The 19492-nt window shown below is 40.1% G+C and overlaps 1 protein-coding gene across 1 annotated transcript in view; it reads right to left on the reverse strand.

Moving 5' to 3' along the window:
- LOC126297498 (ras-related protein Rab-39B-like) overlaps positions 1–12770 on the reverse strand; it is a 153604-nt gene extending 140834 nt beyond the window's left edge. The window contains exon 1 of the mRNA XM_049988384.1: positions 12574–12770. Within this exon, the coding sequence (XP_049844341.1) occupies positions 12574–12642 (69 nt within the window). The 5' untranslated portion in view covers positions 12643–12770. The remainder of the gene's footprint in view (positions 1–12573) is intronic.
- Positions 12771–19492: the final 6722 nt, after the last annotated feature.

A 19492-nucleotide genomic window follows, 5' to 3' on the forward strand; every position in this document is an offset into this window, starting at 1 on the left:
AATTTCCAATGGTAAACTTAACTGCTTTTTCGACGTTATTTTACCAGCTAACTAAAAATAGGAAAGCCTTGAACCCTTTCCACTAAATCTAGTTAGTATTAAGATTCTTTTACAGGGAGTGCAGTGGAGCTGACGCTGAGATCATTAAGTATTTGGTCATATCATTGCTAGTCTCACTGAACTCTTCTGAATTCTACATGTCATGTGTGGTCTGGCGTCTCCTTACCAGCAACAGGTCCCAGGTTCAAACTAGTCAATTACCTAAAAAAACACGCTCAGAGCGTCGTTGCGCGAAAGTGGTAGGGAGACACGATATAGAACAGACAGACACCACCATGAATGTTTAGACCGTGTTTTCAGGGGCCTCAACCAAACGGGTACATAGCTACCCCATCACACAGGCTGGCTATGTACCTTAGCATCAGACAACTACATGAAGGAAAAGGGGGAAGGAACTAGGAGGGCACATGCCAGAGACACTAGGTAAGGTGCTCTTTCCCAAACGGCTCACACAACGGAATAGAAATAGGTCAAAGCCCAGAGGGGGGGACCAGAGAATGCCAAAAGGATGTGGTGACTTCTCGATTACTCAACAAAACCAAATCGCAAAGCCGACATAATAGCTTGGGGTCCCGTGTTCGCCACGCACACACGCAAGAAAGGACCATGGGGGAGGGGGGGGGGGGGGTAGTTGGGCGTAGTTTATTACTGAGAGCAGTACTGCACCAAACGTCATTCCAATGTGTATCTGCATATCTGCACCTGAGATCATAAAAGGAAATGAGGGCTAGTATCTGCCTCTAGCCAAACGGTCAGCCAGTTCATTCCCTGGGATTCCCACATGACTTGGTATCCAGAGAAAGACAGCTGAACAGGCTGTACAGCCAAGGGCAGGGAGAAGGTCGCAGATAGAGATCAAAAGATGATGAGAATAGCATCTGTCTATAGCATGCAGGCTGCTCGTTGAGTCAGCATATATTGAAACACTGTGGAGGGAATCCTGAGAAACAATTAGAGAGTCCAGCTAGTAGCTCTGCTGTGAACAGTACATAAGCCCGGCAGTAAATGGTGTTTGATGGCAATAGGAGATGTGAAAGTGTATCCTGTCTTATCTATTGTTTTAGAACCATCAGTGTAGAAAATGGTAGCACCCTGGAACTCAAGGATGGAACAGACAAGGCACAGGAATATCATACGGTCGAAAGAGACCTTAGGACCCTGGAACAGGTCGGCCTTAATCCGTTGTCCAGACACAATCCGACGTGGAGGAGGGATGGTAGGAAATACACGGGAGACATTCCAGGGAGTGGAGCTGGAGATCCCAACAGAAGGAAGTGAGACGCATTCCAACTGGCAATCACACCCGAGGGCAGGTATCAGAAGGGGGGCATCCATCGTTTGCAAAGAGGACGGGGTACATGGAATGGTCAGGTAAAATCGAATTCCAATTGTGTAAGTAAACAGAAGTTGGGTACGTCGTATTGGTAGAAGGGGAATCCCAGCTTCTGCGGGGAGACTGTCGATGGGACTAGTGCGAGGGGAACCGTTAGCCAGATGCATCCCATAGTGGTGAACAGAGACAAGTAGTTTCAGAGTGGAAGGAGCCGCTGACCCTTAAGTCTGACAACCGTAATGTAGTCTGGGCAAAACCAGATCGCGATAAAGATGGAGAACAGTGGTACTTTCTGCATCCCAAGATGGGCGAGGAGGCAGAGGGCATTACACTTCGGCATGTAGATTTGGTCCCTTAGGAATTCACACATTTGAAAAATTTGTAGATAGTCTTCCGGTGGCGAATATGGAGCAGCCACTTCATCTTTTTATCGAAAAAAGGAAAGGACCAAGAAACAGGACTGTGCTGCAACAACTAGGCGTCAAACATGAAGAAGGTGTACATCTTCGTTGACGGCTATTACGGATTCAAATGTTGATGAAATGCTGACTGCCGTATTATTAGCGTATGACATACATAGCTCCTCCAAAATTTTTATCTCCAAAAAATTGCACAAACGCCTTATATATACATAAAGCACTAGCACATGTTTTGGTCACTGAAAAGGTATAAACTATTTTAGTTCTTAAGTAAGGGACTTTTCAAGTACCTTTTCAGGCTATTTTGCAATGCATGTTATTTGAAAAAATAATGAAGGATTAATCTGGATAATGTCTGTCTAGAGGCCTGTATTCATAACTCTAGTTGCTTTTACTGTGTTATTCCGTTTGAATTTTATTATGTAGAAATCGCCACTGATGAGTTTTGGAATGGGAGCACTACCTACTTTACTTTATAACTGCAGCAAAATAAAGGTTACCACGAGGTATAGGAAATCCTCTGGTTTCAATTATTATATAACTGTTGACATCATAAAAGTGAAGCCGAATACAGATGTTGTCAAAAAACTTATAGAGCGCCATTTTCCCAACATGGTGGCACGAGCGGCAGACTTATGGGGAAGCAAAGCGAAAATGCGAAAATACGAAAATGTATAAAATTATCTACTTTTAAACCCCCCGGAAAACTCTACAGTTAACCTCTTTTTGAGCACTAAATGACAGCATTAATGGCTGATACGTAGTGTCCAACAAAAGAGGGAAGTTGTCTCATTCCCATTGTCCACTTCAAGGGACACGATTGTCCAAAGACACTAGCAATGTTTTCCGGATTACACCGAGCGGAATTTGAATTTTGATTGACTGAATAGTAATTCGCCCCCTAGAAAATAGAGCGAAGTGTGGTAACAGGCCTCAAACAATCACCATCACCATCATGATGAACGCAGTGAATTCCTTCCAAAGAAAGAACGTCACTACAACAGGCATAAAAGTGTTAGCTGTTCGTTGAGCTACGATCGAAGTGTTCTCGAAATGTGTGTTTCCGGTAGAATTAACCTGAACTGAATATGAGCGAAACATTTCCAGATATTTTTCAGAACTGATTTTAAACTAAAATCTAGTGTGCCAAGCTTGGATGCGTGTTCAGATTGCGACAAACTTCTTATGCAGATGGTTAGTGTAGACTGCCATAGGAATTATAAATGTGAAGAGCGCTTCACCATACAGATCTGAAGCAACGAACAAAACACTTCACTAATACCGGAAAAAACTATGCGAAGGCTAATAAAGTGACTGTGCGTCTATCTTCAGCAGGTGCTCTTGTCCACAGCTGAAAGATTCCTCTGTTTTTTACCAACAGCATACTTTTTTTACAACGTGGAAATACATAACACTGGTATTAACACTGATTTAAGATGTTTGACATAAAAACATTTACAGGGAGCCAGCAAAAATATCCTCTTGCTTTCTGAAGTACATTCTTAGACATTTCAGTCAGCTCAGCAATGGTAAAGTGAAGAATCTGATCACACTGCATTGGGCAGAACTGCTGGAGGATGATTCCTCTTTATCAAAACCTGATCGTCCGTAAATATTTCACTGCAGTAGGAAATAAATTTGTCGTTACAGGACAGTTTTCTACCATTTGATATGGATAGGTTGTTATAGAAAGATAAGAGAATTTCATGGAAATCATTCAGACGTTTGGAGTCTGGTCATTATCAACGCAAAGGACAATGGAACCCTTATCTGCAAGAGGGAAGCAGAGGATTTCAGGGATCTCAGCGCACTAGACCAAGGGTTGCATAGACGATCCCAAAATATCTGAGAAGTAAACCTACCCCAAGGATACACTTAGATTTTGATTGGCTTTAAATACTTTGTAGTGTAGAGCTAAATTAGAGATTTTTTATGTAAGTGCCTAAACGGCCTTTAAAGGGTGAAACGCTCCCTTGAAAAAAAAAATGAGTTTAATATTCCTAAATTAATACCATTATAACGGTTACAAACCAAAGAAACTTCAAATGAAAGCTCTATGGGCTTTAATGTGCGTTACAACGGTGTACCCAGATTAGTCGCAAGTCATTTTTCGAAATCCCTCCCACACACTGTTTCCATTTCAACATTTGACTAGTACCAAAACGGATAGCATCGTCAATACCAAGTTCAGTCATATATGATGCGATATTCCACAGACCCATTTGTCAGAAATAAAATAGCTACATACCGCTGTACGCGCCCCCGATGTGTGTACGCTTCAATGCCAATTTCATATTGGGTTGTTTTGTACGTCTTTACCATGTAAATATATTCTAAATGTATTTTTTACGTACGTTGTCCTATGTATATATTTTATTTTAATTTTATGAAATATAAAAATCTTTTGTTGTACTGTTTTTTACATTGGGTGTAAATTTTTTGGTTTTGTAGTTTTAATCTTTTCACATTTAATAATGTTATTTTTGAACTTTATTGTGCATTGTTGTTGTAACATTATTGTAAATCTGTACAATTATGAAATAGTGCAGAATTGTTCAGGTCAAAAAATGCTAAATGAACTTTGATTTTGCACACTAAGCACACCCGTCAATTGCAGTTTCATGACAAGAGCAGGAAGGAAGAGACGAGTCCACTTCTTCCCCATGGCCGACGAATATTACCCAAGTGCACAGGCAGTGGAGTGAGTGCAAGTTGTGTGAGGGGAAACGCTGCTTGCCGGGACGCCTTATTTTAAGGAAAACACTGATTAACCTAAAAATAGTTTCCATTTACTATGTACAAAATCTGATCAGCCATAATATAATGTGGAAACAATGATCTATAGCGAAGAAGTGACGTTGCGATCATAGAAGATTTGCTTAAAAGGCTTTGTTAGTAACATTTGTGGAAAGACACTACTTTAAAGTCTGGAGACAAAAGTTCAATTTCTGATCCTATTCCAGTTGAACACTACGAAGGTTATCAACAAATCGTAAACGATGATAAGAAACTAAAGGTGACAGACATTGAGTATAAATAAAAACCTGTACATTTCGACACACTGGTAAAAACATATTTGAAGCTGTAACGCAGATGAAGAGCCACAAAGAAGAAGATTTCCATAAATGAGAAACAAAATGAAAAGTTATTAGGTTTTCCAAATATGTATCATAACTTTCCACTTGCCGTGGACAAATCAGTGCCGATCTGATCTGGATAGAAGGTGTTGGTCTTTAGAAGCGAGGGTGGTGGTAATTTCACAACATTTGTTGAAGATTTCCTCAAAATAGATTCGTGATTATGAAGTAAAACACTGGATTGTTTCAAGGAAAATCAATAATTCACCACTCAAGCGTAAATTGCGTATAAAGAAGAGTTGGGGGGGGGGGGGGGGGGACTTACCAATTTGTGGAGACTAAAATCTGACACATAAATATATAAATTTGAGAGGCCAACGTTTAAGTCTGTCCAGACAAGTTTCAGTTTGGAAATGCATGCGTTCGGAAAATTGATATCTGAGCTCTTAGAGATGGTTTTAACCGTTTTATATACCTGATACGAATGAAAATTCTGTCTTGTGTTTAGATTCATGGCCAAGGCAAAACGAAAAGTAGTTTACACCATTGATAAACATGTGAAAGGCGAATATTTTAACTAATCCTACTGGGAGGACTTGTATGATTGACCTATTAGATTAACACGTTTCGGCGGTGGAAAGATTTTTCAGACTATAATTACGACATTACCTTGCTTTTAAGAAACAATGTTCTAAAAATTCAATCCCTCACTCACGGTTTTCTCCTTACAGATTCGTCTATCTTTTTAAATATGCAAGGTTCAAGAGTGTTTACAGTGAACGGAAACGACGTAAATGTGAGACTCCTGTTCACTTTTTATTTACAAGCTGTGACTGTTTGTGACCCATATCATTAAATTGCAATTGACCGATGTACTTGGTGCATTTAATATTTTTTGACCGGAACAATTCTGCAGTTACTCATCACTGTACAGATCTACAATAATGCTACAACAATGTACAAACAATTACAAATATGGCAATATTAAATCTGAAATGTTACAAGTTGAAAATAAAAAAACACACACCAAATGTAAGAAAAATATAACGAGATATTTTAAATTTCGTAAACACAAAAGAAATGCACAAGACAACGTGTGTGTGTGTGTGGGGGGGGGGGGGGGGGGGGGGAGGGTTCGAAAAAATGACTCGCGAAAAATCTGTGTACACTGTTGTACATTGAAACCAATAGAGTTTTCATTTGAAGTTTATGTATAATGGTTACAACGGTATTCCTTTAGAAGCATTACTAAGGTTTTTTTTTTCTTTTGAAGTGGGTATTTCACGCACTTGACGGACATGTGGGTACGTATAAAAATTCTAATTTTGCTTCACACTACAACATATGAAAAGCCAATCAAAATCTAAGTGTAGCACTTGTGTAGGTTTACTTGAGATTATACCTGCTTACAAATTTAATCTGACGACCCTACTACAATATAGGGAAGGAAAAAAGTAACATCCTTTAATTGTGTGTTAAATCATTGCACAGAAACCGGGAGTTACAGTGAAAAAGAAATCTACTGTTTTCCCTACCTTGTATGCAAATATTTGCATGTCAACATCGCCAAGAAAAGAGACTGACTTGACATGTGTACCCAGCTGAAAAACGGGATTTCTGTCAGCAACTGCCAAGTGGATAGTGAATTTGCACCAGTAATTTGCAAGACCAATGGCTATGGAGCGACAAATGCTGAATGTACATTGCAACGGCGACGGTGTTGGAATTTAGCATCTTCTACCTCCGTTTATGCAGGTGTGTGTTGCAGTAGTGTGTATGGGTTATCTTTTGTTGTATTTTCTTAAAATAAGCTTCCTATTTCTACAATGACCAACGCATATAAACCGAGTGCGTGTCAGCAGTACAACTTTGTAACAGCAAATACTGCATTGTTCGTTCAAGAAAATTAAAAATTGCTAGTTTTTCCAAAGATAAGGAACTGTTACAAAAATATATAGAATGGCCTTTTATCTCGATTATGCCTGCATTAAAATCCGAGAAGATAACAAAAAATTATCTTGTAAAGCTTTTATTTTTTTCAATTACAACGTTGTTTAGGTGGACGATTTAAATAATGGATGAACGTATTACCCCAGTTCTAAACGGCCGCCTTGAAACTAACTACAATAAGACTAAAACAATGAAAATAGAACCATGTTACCGAAATGGCATTGTAGATGGACCACGAGTTGTCCTCTGGACTCCAACACACACACACACACACACACACACACACACACACACACACACACACACACACACACACACACACACAGAGTCTAAGACGATGGCTTGATAGAAGGTGGGTCGAGGAGCAAGTTGGCCAAGAATAAGTCTTTCCATGTGTAGAGGCGGCCTTTATCCAGCACTTCTTTTCAAATGGCTGCAGCTGATATGCATTACAGTGGCCTGGAGGACATGAGGGGGGGGGGGGGGGGCAGGAGAGGGGGAGAGGGGGAATGAATTTAAGACTTTACTGCTGCTTCACTAACACAACCAAACTCACATTCAGCCTAACATAGATCTCAGGGTACGCTACCGATCATATCACGATGACCTGCATTCCAAAAGATAGACGTGAAAAATATTGTTATAATCCCTCCCTGTCTGCGTATATATGACATACTACACAATATTACGACACGGGACAAATACGTCTGATGTCTGTAGGTTCAGTTGGCATGACTCCTGAATCTGTTTCTCAGGCTGCTACATTTGTTAACTATTTGACACATGACAAGTGAGGTGTATCTAAGTGCCTATACGAGGAAACAGCAATACAGCAGCACACTAGTGAAGCAAGGAAAATTAGTGTTTAACGTACGATCGACGATGAGATTTTTAGAGACTGACCACCAGTTCTGGTTGGGAAAAGAAAAGGGAGGGAAATCGGTTATGAACTCTCATAAGAACAATAGGGAACAAAGCTTTACAGCTAGACATGGATTGAACTACCGCCGTCCCGAATGCGAAACCAGCTGTGGAGTGCAGCTAAGGTTAATCACAGACAAGGCGAACGTTTTATTCCATGACGCATACATTCCATCAGTCGTGGCATTTTAGATAGCTCAGCATAGATTTTAACAGTGATCAACAGGTCAATGTATCCTTTATGACCCTGTTCCACACGCAGGTACGAATGGGTTATTTAAAGGAGACACGCACCAATTCATCGGCATCCTACACATGTCCCGACCGACTACACTCTGCGATTTCAGAGCCGTCTTCTTGTGATTTGTGTTATGTTCACTGTGTATGTTCTCCGAGATCCCGCTTGATTTTATACAAACAAAAACGGAGGCTTGCGTTGGTTGTTTTAGATGTAACAAGGATAAAGTTTTCGGCAAAGAAGTGACTAACACAAGGAAAAATTCACCCACGTTTTGTTATTTAAGCAGCTGAGATACGATGGTTTATGTACTTATACAAGAATTGATGGATCTTGCATTTCGGAGTTGAATATCATACCATTCTTAACGAAAAAGAATAGTCATGAGAGAGGCTACATTACGATTTTTAGCCAGTAACAGAAGTTAAGAGAACCTCAAACTTGGTCCTGTTGTATCCCCCCCCCCACCCCCCCCCCCCCCCCCCCTCCATTAACCAAAATGATTCCCGAAACCTGCAACGTGGTTTAAAGTTTAATTACATCGTGTAGAGCAAAATGAAAAGACGTTCATGAAACGTTATTTATGTATTTAGCATAAAAGTTTACCTGTAAGTTTAAGAAATTCAGTTCTGATTCAAAGACAGAAAGACTAATGATGGTGATGGTGGTGCACATAATCTAATAAGTACAACAGATACTTCAGAAATTAAGCATTTAGCAACTGTTAGGCATGTAAAAATTCCCGTACTTGCCCTATATAGCAGAGGGCTTTAATATAGGCTGGCTTTAATACTTATAACAATGAAGCAAGTATTTGTGACTTAACGTCCATTGAATGTCGATATTGGGGTTTGTACAGTTCATTTCCGTAAGTATCCGAAATGAAACCTAAAACAGAAATATAGAAGGTCGACGGACTTTCTCTCTGTGTCACACGAAACTATCGTGGATGTTAAAAAATGAAAAAGTGCCTCATTTATTGCATCTGTATTGCTATACGTCTTGCTAGACGTGTCCCACAAACATCTGCAGTCTTTAAATTTCTCCAGAAACTATACAAGTTTGGTCCGCCTCGCTCTCTGCCATATACTTTAGAACAGCATTTACCCCACGCACAGCGACAGAAGACATTCTTTTGTCGGATGGTTAACACAACAGCGCCCCACACGGCACAATTCGTTGTGTGGGCGGGTGGGGGGTTTCAGAACGCCTACACATCCAATTTGTCGGTTGGTGCGTGTGTAGGGACCTTAAGCAGACGCTTTCCGAGACAATTCTGACACAGCGGGGAATAGCAACTGCAGAAAAGTTTTGTACTGGCGAATGATGTCTCTTAATTCTTTCCTTATCCTATGGATAGGCGGGCCAGCAAACCGCGTACGGCTGTGGGTCCATCGTGCAGGATGAAACGACACTGCAGGACGGCTGACGTGCTGTGAGGAAATCTTTACACGATAAGAGTTTTCTATCTTTTGCGCCAATAAAGAAATTAACTATTATTTCCACCACTTTGATTCACAGTTCGATGGTATGCAATCTGACGTTGAATTTTTTTCTTAAATGCCGACACCATCTTCAGAGCAACTGAAGCCCAGTACCCCTGAACCAACTTCCATAATTTCTAGAGTCCCCGAAGAATCTCATTCTTACTTTTAACTGGTTGGTTTTCATACAATAATTAATCCGATCATTTAAATTTAAGTGGTTCTCCACATCCTCTTCAAAACTGGAAACATTACAGAGTTAATAATTGGCAACCAATGCTGTACAACCTCAATAAAGTCACGAGACGTTCAATTGACTTATTAGAAGATGTTACGCGTTTCTGGATAACACCGATCTTCAGACATCTGCTACAAAAAAGTACAAAACATAAGTGAACAGCAGACTCAACACGTCTCAGCGTTACCGAAAATGAGATCTGTTCATATGAGTTACATACCACAAACTTCAACTCCTCCCTAACCAACCAGGCGTACAGCCTTGACAACTCAAAGTGTGGAATAACATACGAGTGCGACACAAGCAATCTTTAAGCAGAGAGTATACTGACGCTAAAGAAGTGAACTAGCAGCGAAGCGCCCTCGGTAGGAGACGCTGCGTCTTCATGTGCTCCATGAGTTCACATGTTATTTAATAATATACTCAGCATGTAACATCTAACAGGGTGTAATTATGACTAGCAGTCGGAAAAGTACTTCCGTACACGTTAACGCTAAGGATTTTTTAAAAACTCATTTTTTTTTTACGTTGCCATACTATGTCTATAGCCAGTAGTGGCACTAAGCACAACTCAAACTATATGTCAATATAAAATAATGGGGGGGGGGGGGGAAGAGAGAGAGAGAGAGAGAGAGAGAGAGAGAGAGAGAGAGAGAGAGAGAGAGAGAGAGAGAGAGAGTTCCTTCGTGAATAAACCTTTCAGCCTGTCAGATCTCTAAAAGAATACACCAAGTTAAATATAACCAACATTATCTGTCATAAACTAAAACCCTGTGCCTGTGATTAGCTCGCGTATGCAAACGTCTTAGGCGCTATCAAAGCCAACAGCAACCACATCGGCGGCAGCCATCCGCGTACCGAATTGCAGCCAAGTGATATTCATTGGCTATGATTGCCCAAATAGAAGCCTTCAAACAACAACTTACACCCTTCTACCACATGGAAAAAGTTTAAAGGTAAGACGAAGAGCATTTTCACAAAATCCCAAAATACACACCTGGGTTATACCTCATACATTGTTCCATAAAAACACGGGAGAACTGCCGGATATCAGTAACTTCCTGCCACGATATTTGGGCGCAGAGTCTTCTGGCCATCTTCAGGTGAGTGCCACTGTAGTAGTAGTAGTACAGTGGCACTCACCTGAAGATGACCAGAAGACTCTGCGCAAATATCGTGGCAGGAAGTTACTGATATCAGCAGTTCTCCCGTGTTTTTATGGAATAATCAGTACGCCGGGAAAGCTTTAAACATCACACATCGTACATTCCTTATATAGTGGCACGACAATTGCTCGAGTCCTGCTTATGCTATCCGGTTATCAGAGCGCTCTAGGTTTTCAGAAAACAAAAAACAAAACATTAAAAGTGTTAAAACTTTAAAGTCTAAAATCAGTAAAATGAACTATTGTGTCACCAAGGGTATGGTGGTGAACAAACCGTATATGCCAACCTATCTACCCATCTAACTTTCCCCGTACGACAAACTAGCAAACTACTCAGCAAAAAACCTAGCCTGTCTGAACGGTACGTGTACAGGACACCACCAGCTCCTATAAAATACACTATCACACTTCTTATGAGGGGATAATATACACCAAGTTCAAAACAGTATCCGTTCAAAGAAGCTAAAAAACCATTTGTTCCCTCCGAAAGCCTGTTCATTAATGACTGGGTGGGCAGCGCGCTGTATACTCGCATAGCTCTTCAGGCCTTCAAAGTTATCTAAAATCTCCCCTTTTGGTTCTAAATGCAGAATCCTTTGGCTATCTTCTATGGGGGCCAGCTTATAGCCAGTCTCCCTCATATGGCACCCCAGCCCACTATTATTACTATAGTTACGTTCTCTAAACCTTGTGGCAAAATCCCTACTCGTCTGGTCAATGTTTGTCGCAACACATCCTCCACACTTAATTTCGCATACACCGGATTGCTTAAACTTGTGTTTTCCCTTCTTCCTTATGTCATAATATTCCCCCCAACTTCTTCCTTGTATGGAAGCCTACGCGAACTCCAGCCTTCCTGAAGGCTCTAGTTATATTTTGGCAACATGGTCCAACATATTCCATTGACACAAACTTAGTATTTAATTTTAGGTGGCCTGACTGCCGCGTCTCGCCAAGAATTGTAGCTCCAAACTCTCGTATAAATTTTTCCGAGTACCCGACAGCCCGTCCTATCCTTACAATCATTTCAATTTCCCTATCAGTGGCTTCTTTGCTCAAATTAAATCTGTATAACCTGTTAAACATTGACGAAAAGGACGCCCTTTTATGTGCGGCTAGAGTTTGGTATTGGACTCAACACCAGCTGAAATGACAGACTGACCTGTAGCAAAGCCCGAGATCTAGGTTAGGTTGAAAGGTGATAATCTGGTTGAGAGTTGGAGACGTCAACTAATGCCAAATGTAGGTTGTGGTAACAGAGTGACCTCTATCGTAGCCTAATGTTTAGTTTCGCTTCATATCTAAACATCCTTTGTCACAATTAACGCACTTTATCAGAAAAACGAAATGGAAGGTAAATTCAGAAAACTCGTATTAGATAACTTGCAAATCTGATGAGTATTGTGATGCTTATTATATATGTATATCTTACATAAACTACGAAAAACGTAAAACAAAGAAAGGGAGAGAGGGCGATCCACTACGTAACTTTTACCAGATTTTCCATTTTACCTGGAGGTAAAATATTAAAATTTGGATTAACCACGTATATTCGTATTGAGGTCACAAGTTATGTTTTCAAAAGGATCTCATCTTGAGCTACAATGCACAAAACTCCTTATAATGTCTCACTGCTTCAACAACATAAAGAACGGTAAAACCATATGGCTAAGCAGACTCCGTCTTACTTTACATTCAGTAGTCTTCCTATATTGCTGGAACCACTGAACACACACACTTGTTTTCTTCCTGAACATCGTCTTCGTCCTTCAACTCGCACAATCACTCCGTATCGCGTGTTTTGCTGCATGTTTACAACCGAACGTTGGTCTGCATCCCGGCGCGAGTCACGGGTACACTAGGCTATTTGCTGTGATTAGGGTAGCAATGTAAACATGTCACCGATATTCATGTGCATTTTACACCATCGTTGGTTGTGGTACATCGATTCTGTCTGAAGGTGGCGACTGACTCACCAGTTTATAGAAGTCGCTTTTACCTGTTTTTGGAATGCGCAAATCCTGATTATACCGTAATGAGGCGTGGAGACTTTTTGTTGTAGTTTCTTAGCAGAGCTTCAAAAGAAAATACTCGAGTAACTAATGACTTCATCATTTAAAATAGTCACGTCCTTACTGAAATTCATAAATATTTAAAGTTCACTAAGCAGGTGCAATTAATAACTTTTCTTAAGTTTACGCAATACTGTATGATCCTGTTCCCTTCAGTTTGTGGTTGCTTGATATCACGAAGATGCGTAACTACCATCGAAGTTGTTCAATCTGAAAACATCTTTAGTCTCATTATACCTAAATTATTTTAAAATTCCTCCCCCTCTGTCCTGCATATTTAGCGTCGTACGATGTGCACCTTATCTTGTGACCGACAGATCTGTCGTACTTATTGCAATTAATTTTCAGGTCTTGCTACAGCTATCGTCCCAATGAAGTTCTCCATTTTAATGCAAGCTCTAATGTTAAATGTCTTCCGAATGAGAGCTAATTTTTGGGAGATGCCTCCGTAGTATGGCAACACAGCGGTGTCAGTGTCGCCTTATCTACACTATGTCTGTTTTTTTGCTGCCCTACCGGATCAACGGTTTTACTGTTTTTTCTTTACATTGATTGATAAAGTAATAAACCTTTTTTTAAACCTTCTTGTATATTTTACTTGAAGAGGAGAGCCTGTTATCGAAATTCGTAGTGTATCTTTTGATATCACCACGAATTCATCTGCGTGAACAAATTATTAATATATTACAGAAAATTTTACGATTGACAACACTAAAAGACTGATACCAGTACAATTATAACTTTGCCATGACGGCTATCCGCTTAAAGAAAGACGAATGGAGGCCGTCATCATATTGGCGCTTCAGCATATTGATGTAGTAAGCGTACAGTGTGTCGCTCAAAACTACAGACGTGTTCAAATTATTAGACAAAGCGATTATTTTTGATATTAAGTTTTCTGGTCTAAAATAGGAGAGAAAAGTGTAATAACTGATTTGTTTTTATGGTTTGATTGATGCCACGAGTTTTCTCTCGAAGCAACTCAAACATCACTGAATTTTTCACAGTTGATAATATTTGTCGTTTTCCCTCCAAATTGGGTTGGTAGTGGGTGTACATGCTTTGACACTGTGTTTACAGTAATGTTTTATGTTTCTGGTGTACTTCAGCTTGTTACTTATTGTATCAACTTCTTGCTACGCTAACAAGACATTACATAGTTTGTGAACTTGCATGTTTTGAGTCATAGGAATAAATTGTAGAGTTTCCAATGAAAGTGAGGTTATGGGGAAGACAAAAGATATTTTACCTCGGAAAGTCTCCGCTGCGGTAGCACTTATTGCTGAAAATCGTTATACACAGCAAGAAATTGCTGACAGAATGAGAATATCACAGAACACTTTCAGCAGAAAGGTGGTGAATACAAGCCAAACAGGAAAGTGCGGACATAAAAGAAAAATCAGTCCTAGAACAATGAGAAGTTTTACAAACATGGCAACAATGAACTGTAAACTTACTTCTACAGACATGAGTCATCAGCTTGAAGGTTTGGGTTTGAGGTTTCACCTGTTACAGTGAGGAGAAGGCCGTTTAATGTGGCTTAAAGGCATGCCGATCAAGGAAAGAACAGAAATCACACCTGCCATGAAAACCAAATGATTGCAGTGGGCTAAACAACTTCAGGAGTGAACAAATGAGGACTGGGCTAAGGTATGTGCAATGATATGGTAAATTAATTGGGTCTGAACTCTAAAGTTAGCTTTGGCTTGAAATTGTGATGTATTATTGATAGTGGAGAAATGCACATTTGAATTTTGGGACTGCTTAGGTCTCCTATGCTACTATTCCCAACTTTCGTCAACTTGCAATTTTGTACACATGCTTCAGGTATGCTTAGGTGATGAATCTGTATTCACTGTGATGGAAGAAAGCAGCCAGTATGTTCGTCGCAGACCTGGAGAAGAGTTCAGAGCTGAGTTTGTGCAGCAATGTGTGAAGCATCCAACTTCTGTTATTGTCTGGTGTGTGTGAAAGGCCCTCGCAGGTTACACATTGTTGATGGGACAATGAGGGAAGAACAATTTAAAGAAATCCTTGAAAAGGAACTTTTCCCCGAAATAAATGAATGGTTTCCTAGTAAAGATTCCATTTTTATGAATGATAGAGCACCTTGCTACAAATCCAAAAGTGTTTCCAAGAACTTGGAAAAAAGCAACTGAAAGTGTTGCGCCGCCCAGGGAATAACCCTGATATGAACCAAATTCAAAATTTATGGACTATTGTGAAACAGAGGATAAGGAAATTTACAATAACCACTAAACAAGATCTCATGGAGAAACTACAGTAAATCAGGTACTATTACTATGATATTAAAATATAACGTGAAAAGTTAATAAAAACCATGCCAAACAGGATAAAAATGTTGATTAAGAACAAAGGCATGAATACAAAGTATTGAATGTACAAATATAATCTGTATGTGGATGTAAATGTGTAAGAAATGTTAAGTTTTGGAAAAAATGTCTTTAATCTAATAATTTGAATACGTCTGTATTGTCTAGAGTATAGGCGGCCAAGATTTCGACTCGCGGGTCGTGCTCGGGCTGTTGTGCAAAAGCGCTTTGTAACAACACAGGTCACAAACAATACAAATTGTTATTTAGTTATCTTTGGCGCTCTGAGGACATAATATAATTTTTACCTTGTACAAACTGTCGGTATACTGACAGACTCAGACAATTTCACAGAGTTTCGCACTCAAGTTGCCACGCAATCGTGACTTATTTAGTTTCATAATCGAAATAAAAGATCTTTCACACAAAAAAGTTGATCGAAATATTATAGCACCTTTGCAGGCTCATTATGGAATACTAGAATTACTTTATAGGTCAATCAGTTACATCTGCACATAGGCGCTTTCAACTGAGACGGCAAACGGTCTCGGAAACTGCTTGGAAACAGGTGTAAGACTGACCGTGTCCTCAAAATCTTTATAAAACTATCCTTGCAATTCTTTCAAGGCAACGATTGATTGTTCAACCTCGGGTTTTCTTTAAGGGGGGTAGGACGTCAAACGGGACGACTTGGAGCAGGAGAGACACCACAGGACATTTTTAATTTCCTCTGTCAAAAACTTTGTCAGAATGACCAAAAAGGCTTCAGGATTTAGACTTATAGTGGTGGAAGTTCAAAAATAAAAGAAAATCATTTATTTTTTTACATTTGTATTTCACCTTTTGTTCACTTACCATTGGCTGCATTTGTTGCTATAGGTACACTTGTCTTCATAAGTAAGGCAGGTTCTTCGATGAATTTTGCACAGCATACGAACCATACTTATAGGTCTATGAAACTCTAGAATTTTTAAAATCTATTAAAACTGTGGTAAAAAAAATGGTTCAAATGGCTCTGAGCACTATGGGACTCAACTGCTGTGGTCATTAGTCCCCTAGAACTTAGAACTACTTAAACCTAACTAACCTAAGGACATCACACACATCCATGCCCGAGGCAGGATTCGAACTTGCGACCGTAGCAGTCTCACGGTTCTGGACTGCGCGCCTAGAACCGCGAGACCACCGCAGCCGGCTGTGGTAAAAATTGAGATAATTAACTTTAAAATTTGAGTTGCAACAGCACATTCATTTTTCCATAAATTAAATAATTTTTAGAGTTTCATACATCTGTAAATATGGTTTGTACGCTGTGCAAAATTCATCGAAGAATCTCTCTTACTTATGAAGAAACGTGTACCTATAGCAACAAACGCAGCCAATAGAAGTGAAAAAATGATGAACTTTCACATGTAAAAAAAATAATTATTTTGTTATTTTTTTGAACTTCCACTGCTATGATTGTGAGTCCTGAATCATTCCTGGCCATGCTGACAAAGTTTTATGAATTTATTCGTAAAAATATAGACAGTGGAAATTAAAATGTCCTGTGGTGACTCTCCTGCTACAAGACGGCCCGTTTGACGTCCTACCCCCCCTTAACGCCAGTGAACTTCAGGGAACTGAACTGTCTTCGTTTGAATGTGTCCCTCTACAATGCTATTTCCTTTTTAAATACCCATAAAATCAGAAAAATGTTGCTTCTCACGCTGCAAGTCTTACTATGGGCAGTGTGTAGTCAAATCCACTTAAAATGCGAAGTATGCACTCCATTCCGGACGGTCTAATTTACGTGCCTGCATTCATTTTCCTTAGTAAATTCAACAACAGAGAGTTTCAAATCGAGTAATAGTTCCGAGCTTGCCGGAAAGTACCTTGCAGTAATATATGAAGTTTCCACACTCCTCGTTCAGTTCTATTGAAAACTGTTGCAGCTGACGATGGATTAATGCGTACGACTTCATAAATTTTACTATTCGTACCACCTATTTCTCCACGTGCAAATTTAGCACAATGTGCTTCTTGATGTACAGAATAATGAATCTCTTCTATCGCTCGTTGTAATTTTTTGCTGTTTAATTGTCAATTAAGTCTTTAAATTCTTTCTGCATGGTATTGTAATACCGTCTCATAGAAAATACGCAGTATCTATAGCTTATGCGAATTGAGAATTCTCATCCCTCTCTTCTGTTATTCCCATTCATTTTGAAGGATTGTGACGACAAATCTCAAGACTGATTGTATTTTTTTTTTAATGCAAAAACAGCCTCTGGACCTGTGAACGTACTTCATATCACGAACAAATAGCGAAAGTTTAACAGCGGCGACAGGTCGATTCTGCCGAACTCAGAGAGTTGTGCCTACAGAAAAATTCCGCACCGCAATGCTAAATCAAATGTTTCGCTGTTCCAAGTACTTACGAGACACACGGAATAAAGATGAGTGACAGGTCAGGCCTTAGGCCGCCCGCTGTCCGCATACGCTGCACGCGTGAAGTTTGGCATGCCATGGCCAGTCATGGTCAACAGCTCCTCCGTCTGTATATATCGATGGATCCAAAATTCTGCAGCAAGGGTATACTGGATGTGCATTTCTTTGCCCTCAGATTTAGATCCTCCCCCCATGAACCATGGACCTTGCCGTTGGTGGGGAGGCTTGCGTGCCTCAGCGATACAGATGGCCGTACCGTAGGTGCAACCACAACGGAGGGGTATCTGTTGAGAGGCCAGACAAACGTGTGGTTCCTGAAGAGGGGCAGCAGCCTTTTCAGTAGTTGCAGGGGCAACAGTCTGCATGATTGACTGATCTGGCCTTGCAACATTAACCAAAACGGCCTTGCTGTGCTGGTACTGCGAACGGCTGAAAGCAAGGGGAAGCTACAGCCGTAATTTTTCCCGAGGACATGCAGCTTTACTGTATGATTAAATGATGATGGCATCCTCTTGGGTAAAATATTCCGGAGGTAAAATAGTCCCCCATTCGGATCTCCGGGCGGGGACTACTCAGGAGGATGTCGTTATCAGGAGAAAGAAAACTGGCATTCTACGGATCGGAGCGTGGAATGTCAGATCCCTTAATCGGGCAGGTAGGTTAGAAAATTTAAAAAGGGAAATGGATAGGTTAAAGTTAGATATAGTGGGAATTAGTGAGGTTCGGTGGCAGGAGGAACAAGACTTCTGGTCAGGTGACTACAGGGTTATAAACACAAAATCAAATAGGGGTAATGCAGGAGTAGGTTTAATAATGAATAGGAAAATAGGAATGCGGGTAAGCTACTACAAACAGCATAGTGAACGCATTATTGTGGCCAAGATAGATACGAAGCCCACACCTACTACAGTAGTACAAGTTTATATGCCAACTAGCTCTGCAGATGATGAAGAAATTGAAGAAATGTACGATGAAATAAAAGAAATTATTCAGATAGTGAAGGGAGACGAAAATTTAATAGTAATGGGTGACTGGAATTCGAGTGTAGGAAAAGGGAGAGAAGGAAACATAGTAGGTGAATATGGATTGGGGCTAAGAAATGAAAGAGGAAGCCGCCTAGTAGAATTTTGCACAGAGCACAACTTAATCATAGCTAACACTTGGTTTAAGAATCATGAAAGAAGGTTGTATACATGGAAGAACCCTGGAGATACCAAAAAGGTATAAGATAGATTATATAATGGTGAGACAGAGATTTAGGAACCAGGTTTTAAGTTGTAAGACATTTCCAGGGGCAGATGTGGACTCTGACCACAATCTATTGGTTATGACCTGTAGATTAAAACTGAAGAAACTGCAAAAATGTGAGAAATTAAGGAGATGGGACCTGGATAAACTGAAAGAACCAGAGGTTGTACAGAGTTTCAGGGAGAGCATAAGGGAACAATTGACAGGAATAGGGGAAAGAAATACAGTAGAAGAAGAATGGGTAGCTCTGAGGGATGTAGTAGTGAAGGCAGCAGAGGATAAAGTAGGTACAAAGACGAGGGCTGCTAGAAATCCTTGGGTAACAGAAGAAATATTGAATTTAATTGATGAAAGGAGAAAATATAAAAATGCAGTAAATGAAGCAGGCAAAAAGAAATACAGACGTCTCAAAAATGAGATTGACAGGAAGTGCAAAATGGCTAAACAGGGATGGCTAGAGGACAAATGTAAGGATGTAGAAGCTTATCTCACTAGGGGTAAGATAGATACTGCCTACAGGAAAA

The sequence above is a fragment of the Schistocerca gregaria genome, chromosome X (assembly GCF_023897955.1).
Source record: "Schistocerca gregaria isolate iqSchGreg1 chromosome X, iqSchGreg1.2, whole genome shotgun sequence".
NCBI lineage: Eukaryota > Metazoa > Arthropoda > Insecta > Orthoptera > Acrididae > Schistocerca > Schistocerca gregaria.